Source organism: Carassius carassius, chromosome 4 (genome assembly GCF_963082965.1).
Source record: "Carassius carassius chromosome 4, fCarCar2.1, whole genome shotgun sequence".
Taxonomy (NCBI): domain Eukaryota; kingdom Metazoa; phylum Chordata; class Actinopteri; order Cypriniformes; family Cyprinidae; genus Carassius; species Carassius carassius.
In genome coordinates this window covers 21,422,635-21,430,640 of record NC_081758.1, presented here as the reverse complement: position 1 = coordinate 21,430,640, position 8,006 = coordinate 21,422,635, and the positions used below count along the sequence as shown (strand labels likewise).

At 39.7% G+C, this 8,006-nt stretch overlaps 1 protein-coding gene across 1 annotated transcript in view; it reads right to left on the bottom strand.

Moving 5' to 3' along the window:
- Window positions 1–855: 855 nt before the first annotated feature.
- Window positions 856–8,006, bottom strand: part of LOC132139481 (nuclear receptor corepressor 1-like) — a 101,858-nt gene continuing 94,707 nt past the window's right edge. Inside the window, exons 39-48 of the mRNA XM_059547852.1 lie at window positions 7,437–7,903; window positions 6,428–6,553; window positions 6,039–6,181; window positions 5,722–5,957; window positions 5,048–5,188; window positions 4,653–4,771; window positions 2,747–2,800; window positions 2,059–2,256; window positions 1,185–1,358; window positions 856–1,088 (exon numbers count right to left, since the gene is read on the bottom strand). Coding sequence (XP_059403835.1) covers window positions 880–1,088; window positions 1,185–1,358; window positions 2,059–2,256; window positions 2,747–2,800; window positions 4,653–4,771; window positions 5,048–5,188; window positions 5,722–5,957; window positions 6,039–6,181; window positions 6,428–6,553; window positions 7,437–7,903 — 1,867 coding nt within the window. The 3' untranslated portion in view covers window positions 856–879. The remainder of the gene's footprint in view (window positions 1,089–1,184; window positions 1,359–2,058; window positions 2,257–2,746; window positions 2,801–4,652; window positions 4,772–5,047; window positions 5,189–5,721; window positions 5,958–6,038; window positions 6,182–6,427; window positions 6,554–7,436; window positions 7,904–8,006) is intronic.

Here is an 8,006-nt window from a genome sequence, read left to right as displayed (position 1 = left end):
TGTGAATCAGACAAGCTCCTACACCAGAAAAGGCTGATGTCCTGCCCTCCTAAAACAGTTGATGAATGATTGTGACTTCCTCCCTAAAGTTACAGGGCAGAGAACATCTCAATAGTGCTGCACAGACAGGGTCCGCATCTGGAGGGACTAAGGTAATGAAGTCCTTTCTGCGTTTCCTTTGGAGTAGTTTCTATTAGACCATTACTTTCAGGAGCAGGAAGCTCAATGCTCTTCACCCAATGGACCACAAAAATCTCCACAGTGTCTTGTTCCACCCACCAATCCATCCAAATTTAAAAAGCAATGTTAAAATCCACAAAAGAAAACGAGTTAAAGGGAAAAACCTGCAAAAGTTTACTCTATTTACATACATAGATCTTTTTCTTTTCTTAAAGACAATTTTTTTTTACAGAAACATTTCCAGCAAACAAGTCTCTTTACAAGTTCTTCATCCTTTTGACTCTCATGTCTCTATTCACTTGGGATTTTTCTAGTTCTCGTCCCCAAACAGGCCAAAAATCAAAGCATCGGATTCAATCCTGAAAATCAGTGGCTCTCTGCAATGTTCTCTTTGACCACCAGTGGGCACCAAAGTAGCACCAAACATACGTCCTCCTTACCAGCGGAATCTCACTCTCAAATGGCTGTGAGAGGGATTCATAAAGACAGCGAAAGAAGGGCCACGGTGAACAGGAGCAGGGGCGCCGGACCGGGGGTAAAACCAGTACTGATTACCAGGGCCCCAAAGGAAGAGAGGGCCCTTGAAAAATCTGGAATATATATTTTCAAGGGGTGGGGGGCCCATTAGGACTGCCTATGCATAGGGCCCAGGATCTTGTGCAGCACCCCTGAACAGGAGTGAGGCGTGGATCACCTGCCTCAGTCGTCGCTGTCTGAGAGGGTCTCGTACTGCTCTGACAGTAGCGGGGGCTCTCTCTCCCATGCTCGAGTCAGGGTCACGGGGCCAGAGCCGCCACCCTGCGCCTGCTGCTGGGACTGCATGGAGGGAGATGGGCTAGCCATGGAGGTGGGAGGGGTAGTACTGAGCATGCGCATCGTCAAGGGGTTATAAGGGAACTGCATGGAACCTGAGGCAGGAGGAAAGAGAGAAACAACCATTTAAATTTCAACCAATGTCAGTAACAAAACAACTTCATCTAACAATTCACAATGAAGTCACTCACCTGTGGATGATGGCCGGTCCTCCCAAGCCCATGTGGGAGCCTGTCTGTGGTAATCGCCCTCTGAATGAACGGAGGACACAGAAGAGGGCCGCTCTACGGCAGAGTACGCCTGGCCTGGGTTAGGTGACTTTGACTTCCTGCTGTTAGCTTTACTCTGCAGCTTCTGTTTTCCTGCTATGGAGGCAGAAAGATAGACAAGGATGTCAGCAGTGAGGTTTAGGTCCTAAACACATTTTGGTCTGGTCTTGAATGTAAAGATTCAGAATAGAGGAATCACAATACATTTAAAAATGAAATTTCGATATTATGTTAAGAAACAACAGAAAGACGACATTGAGACAATTTGTAGTTCTTCTTGCGGCTAAAATTTATGTTGGGGATGACAGACAAAAGCAAAACATGACCCTACAAATTAGCTTGCCAATGTAAGTTTTTTTACACAGTCTGTAGGATATGCCAATCAACAGCAGTTCTTTTTGGATTACAAACTCTCTCTCCACCTCGCTACACTCATTATTTGAGTGTAATTCATTCACCAAAACAGAGAAAACAAAAAGATACATTTAACAGATAGCATTTATTTATTTTCATTTCTGTACATAGTGAAAATGATCATAAATGCTTTTAGCTGTGATAAATAATAAAAATCGGATATTGTGACTGCTCTAATTCAGAGTGCTTATCCACTAAAGACTAAAGTATTTTCCGGACTATAAGTCACACTTTTTTTCATAGTTTGGCTGGTCCTGCAACTTATAGTCAGGTGCGACTTATTTATCAAAATGTATTTTACATGAACCGAGAGAAATGAACTAAGAGAAAACATTACGGTCTCCAGCCGCAAGCACTCTTTATGTGAATTTACAGTATGAACCTGTGTTAGGGGATGGGCTGGCCTCCTGTCGGCTGTCTGAAATACTGCCTGAGGCGTTTTCTGTCCCCAGCTGGGCTTGCTGATGCTGCTGCTCCTGCTTCTCCTCCATGTTCCCCATCAGAGCCTTCCTGATGATGTCCTCCAGACCCAGGTTACTGGCTGGATCACTAAACGAGTGGTTTCTAGGGTTTACACTGTCTTTAAAGGAGAAATCACATACACACATGCACATAATGGAAACACTGAAACCAATTTAAGAAGTGTTTAAACTATGATATTAAAACACAAACACAGAAAAACACATCAAATGATCCAAGTGTTGAAGTAGTTACCGTATTTTCTGGACTATAAGTAGCACTTTTCATAGTTTGGCTGGTCCTGCGACTTATCAAAATTAATTTGACATGAACCAAGAGAAAACATTACCGTCTCCAGCCACGAGAGGGCGCTCTATGCTGCTCAGTGCTCCTGTAGTCATAGAGCGCCCTCTCGCGGCTGTAGATGGTAATGTTTTCTATTGGTTCTTAATAAATGCAACTTACAGTCCAGTGCGACTTATGGTTTTTTTAGTCGTCATGAAGTATTTTTGGACTGATGCGATTTATACTTAGGTGCGACTTATAGTCCGAAAAATACGTTACATGTTTTTATGGTGAAATTAATCCTACTGATAAGTTGTGAAACTCACTTGATGTTGTTACTGCTGGGAGATTGAAGATCTCTGTGCCTGGCTGAGCGTTACCTGTTGATGTCAGGAGAAAATGGGAAGGAGAAATAAGTTGCTAATCAGGTGGCAATTTTCAAAATGACGTTCATTTATTTATTACTATTTTCTTTTCTTTTATGTAAAGCACTTTGAATTAGCACTGTGTATGGAATGTGCTATATAAATAAACTTGCCTTGCCTTGCCTAAATTAGGGATGCACCGATACCACTTTTCCCAAAATGACTCTGACACCAATACTTCCATGTTTGCATTTGTAATTTTTTTAAATATTGGGTACAGAAACCAAAATATAATATGAATTACACTAGTTGGCTTCATTTAGCAAACACATTTCCTTTAGTTTCCTGACCAAACAACAAACTTTCCAGTAATATCTGTGAGAAAGAGATATTTGCTCGACACGTGCTCATTCCCCTCATCGTGCTTTGCTTATCAGCTTGTGCACATCAGCTATACAAGCGTGAATATTGAATGTTTAACATTATATTACATATAGGGCTGGACGATATGACGATACTATCGTATATTGACGATGTCTTCCAAGTATCGTGATGTCAATAATAAAAGTCAGTTACAGACAATAATCTGCAATATTGAGAATTAAAAAAAATATATATTTAACACAGTGCCGTAGTGACCATGCACATATTTATTCACATGAAAAAGCATGAATTAAATATTTTGTAGCCAATGCTAGTAGCTAATTAACAGGGAATACAAAATCTATTCTGGAATCATTTAATATAAGGCCAGGAATCAAATAGGTCTACATTTTATAAAAAAAAAAAAAATATATATATATATATATTTACTTATAACGTGATTTTATTTTGAATCCATTCTTCAAGCGTGAGGTGAAACAGATACTTCTGTATCTACCGTTTTCTGAGCTGCGTACATATCCAAATCATGCACGGAGAGCCGCCTCATAGACTGGTACATGTACAAATACACACAAAATTATCAAAAATTTTACAGTTTATGTATTTACCATAAATGACAGTATTTTAAGTTTTCACAGATGTAAGGAAGCAATTTAAGTGATCACGCTGCTGCGCTCGTACACGCATCAATTCTAGCATGGCAAGACATCGCAGCCTGCTCATTATCAAAAATAAGTGAAAAATGAAATACCAAATATTACTTCTTTTTCCAAATAAATAATGCAACATTTTTTATTTCGGTATGAGAGACCTACATCAGATCTAAAAACATGAGAGAAAAAAAATCTTTCCATTTTTGGTCATGCAGAAGGAACAAATTTGTTTTTAATCACTAATTTTAGACAAACAACAACTATCTAATAGCTTGACTACAAGTAAAAAAAAAACAAAACAAAAAAAAAAACTACACATTAAGGAAATTAAACTTATCATCATGAAATGTGTCTACTCAGGCAACAACACCAAAAATGAAAAATCTATGAAAAATAGGCAAGACACATTGCTATGTGACATCAATATGCATTTATCATTCTTATAAGCACCAGCAGAATGTCCACCTTCACAATGAACGGGGCTTGGTATACTCATGAATAGATTACATTATCAGATATCACAATCTTTTTTAAAGTGATTATCTATAAAATAATTTTTACATATCACCCAGTCCTAATTCATACATGTTCTTCATAGACATCCTTAATTTCTAATAACTCCATCCTGCAGTTCTTTTTTCTGGACACAGCACTGTTCACACACTGTGTGGTATCAGAGCATTTTAATGACTATGAGTAAGGGTCCAGGAGAGCAGTATTGGGCGCACAGTCTAACTAAAAGACATCAGTTTATCAGCACGTTGAAGTAAATATCCTGAGCTTAAATGTCAGTAGGTCTCTGAGAAAATGGGCTTGCTGTTGTCACTCACCGACTTCTGCTTTGCGGAAGATCTCCTGCTTTTTGGACATAACCATAGGAGACGTGCTCTCCAGTTTGGTAAAGAATGAGGGCAGGTAACTGCTGCTGCCTGGGGAGCGAGAGTCAGTCCTGAAACAAAAGAAAGGTCTAAGGTCACACAATGCATATGGCATAGGAAATCTGGGTGGTCCAAAATAACTTAGACAATAAACAGACAACATTCAGGTAAACAGGCAGTTGTTTTTAATTAAACAACTTTATTACGACTTTTTCATATAATTTAAATAGTGTTTTTTTCTTTATCATTCTTAACATAAGCCTGAAAAATGATAGGTAATTTAAAAAGGCATAAATAAATGCTTATACTTTAAAGTAGTAAAGAGGGACAATCAATTTCTACAGTACCTCTGTTCAGGGAGATCCTGCTCTCGTCTCTGGCCCTGCAGCACCCTGGCCTCCTGTTTATCCAACCCAGAATAACCCTGAGGAGGAGAGATGGGCTCATAGTTCTCTGGTCCTCGTCCTCGATCAGGAGACCTACCTGGCCTGAGAGAGACAGATGGATAAGAGGCTGCTGCTGGGACATTGTTTTTAGTGTGTTTCACAGATCAGTTGAAGGGCCTGTAAGTAATGGTAGTCATTCTAGAACTTACGGTCCTTCTGCTCTCAACAGAGACTGTTGGTTGGATGTGGCCGTATACAAATATTCACATTCACTATCATTCATAAGTCTGGAATAAGATCTATTTTTTTTTATAATAATATTAATAATTTAAATGGACTAAAAACATTAAATTATAATATTTCTCAATGTATAATAATTGAGAAATATAAAATTTCATATTTGTTCATAATTAGATTTTTTTGATGAATATAAATTTCAAAAGAACAGTATTTATTTTAAATATTGTGTAACATTATTAATATCATTACTGTCATTTTAAATCGCTTTAAGTCCTTGCTGAACAGAAGTGTAAAATAAAAAAAAACTGAAAGTAGACAACTTTTGCAAAACATAAAATTTATGTCACTGCCAAAACTTTTGGCCATGACTGTACACTGTTTGTATTCATATGTACCTTGCTCTTTGTTTATCGGAGGAGTTCTCGGGAGAGACTCTGCTTGGTGGTCTCTGGTGGTGTGCAATAGGAGCTGGGTTTTCTGGACTATAGCGGTTAGGGGCTTTTACTCGACCTCCCACACCTGAGCTCTGGAATGTGGAGGAGAGTGAGGAGGAGGAGGATGAAGAGGAAGGCAGTGAGCTGGATGATGGGGGAGCATCTTGGCTCTTGGCAAAGTCCTGTGTAATGATATGCTGAAAGACAGAGAGATAGAAAGTGAGAGCAATGAAAGAGAAGTGACATGACCGAGGATTAAGAGTATGAGTGTGACTTACTGAAATGTGGTCGGCGAGGGTCATGATGCGGTGTGTTTTCGGGACGGGTCCATAACTATCTGCTTGTGAGGAGGGGGGCTGCTGAGGGGCAGAAGGTCCTGAATCTCCTGACTGCCTGAACCGGTTAATGTCAAACCTTAATCCTACACAACATAAGGTCATAGTAAAAAAAGTGAAAAAATTCAATACATCTGACATGAAAATCATATCACAATTAAAAAAATCTTTATTGCTCTAATTAATCGAAATAACACATATATATATATATATATTTTTTTTGGTGAAAAATAACCTGGATGTGTTCCAAAAATATTTAAGGAGATTAACCCCATCTTGACAGAACAGACATTCAAGTTGCTGGCTGTGGTGCCAGGGATCTGAAGTCTCACCTGTGTGTGGCTGAGAGCTCTTTTCTGATGGGAAAGATCCTTCGTTCTTCTCTTCTCTCAGGGCTGGAGAGTTAGCAGGGCTGATCACCTCAATTCCACCCGGAGCATCATAACGACTGGATGACACTGAACGACATGTAGACGTGATGTTACAGGCTTGTACGTAAATAAAGCTGATTGGTTAGTAAGAGAGGGTGTGCCATCTACACTTTATCACACCGTCTTCAACCTACATCCAAATAAACACTTCAAGAGAAAAAAACATGGTGAGCAGCAGTGCAGCTGATTTGGGACCACAATCAAATCTTATACGGGGCTTTTGATGCTTTTCTATTTATTAGGAAGACAACATGCCATTTTTATAAATAAATCCATCTGTTAATATCTACCACCAAGTGATGTGGTATAAAAATGAACAGATTACACAGAAGTCGGCATTGAAACAAACTTCTAGCAGCCTTTCTAGTAAGTCACTTAGGAAAGAGAGCAAATTTCTTTCCTGTGCTAAGAGCTACAGTTCACTCCCTTTAATGGAATTAGCCTGTCAAATCTCAGGTCAGAAGTTTGTCACTGATGTCAGTCTAAGTTCCAGCTGGGTCACAGGTTGTGCTATCAAGGTTTATGTATCACACGTTCCACAAATAAATTAAGCAGCACAACTGTTTTCAACACTGATCTTAATAATAAATGTTTTTGAGCACCAGAGCATATTTGAATGATTTCTGAAAAATCACGTGACACTGAAGACTGGAGAAATGGATGCTGAAAACTCAAATTAAAAAACTAATATTTCATAATATTTCTATATTATTGATGATATAAATATAGCCTTGGTGATCACAAGTTATTTATTTTAAAAGAAGTCTCCGAACCTTAGAATGGTAGTGAACATATGAGACTGATATTCATGAACTGTACAGACTGTGCAGAGTTACGCAACCTCTGTTGGCATCATTATTATTACTCAACATAAATAATAAATAAACATGCTCTATCTGATGACACTCACTGCTGCTGGAGGAGTCAGAGCTTTGTGAGCCTCTCTCACGGGAATCCTTATCTGGGGCAATCTGGCGCGTGATGATGACATCAATAAAGTTTGCAGCAGTTATGGTGGTCTTCCCATGGGTGCGCAGCTCTTCCTCCATGCGTGACTTGGTGGGTGGGGCTTTCTCTTTGCTCCCTGCAGCTCCTCCACCCTCTGCATACACAGGATGGGAAGGTTTCCCACTAGGAAGTGATACGTCCCCATATGGAGACTGCACTGAACGACGCTCCACCTCTTGCGACTCCTGTGCTGCCCGTCGTGATGACATCACGTCATCATCCCGGGAGCTACTGTTATTGTGCTTGACCTCCTTGACTTTCGCCACATCCATCTGCGGGGCAGAGGCAGCAGCATCCACAAGGGCGGCGAGGGCATCAGCTGCACTGTATCGGCTGGGTTGAGATGCAGCTACTTGTGAGGGCATTTGCCTGGACAACCAAAACAATCAGTTTAATAGTACAAATCTAAAATGTTAAATCCATAAATTAAAAGGGATTGTTCACATAAAAAGGGAAAACTGCCATCAATTAC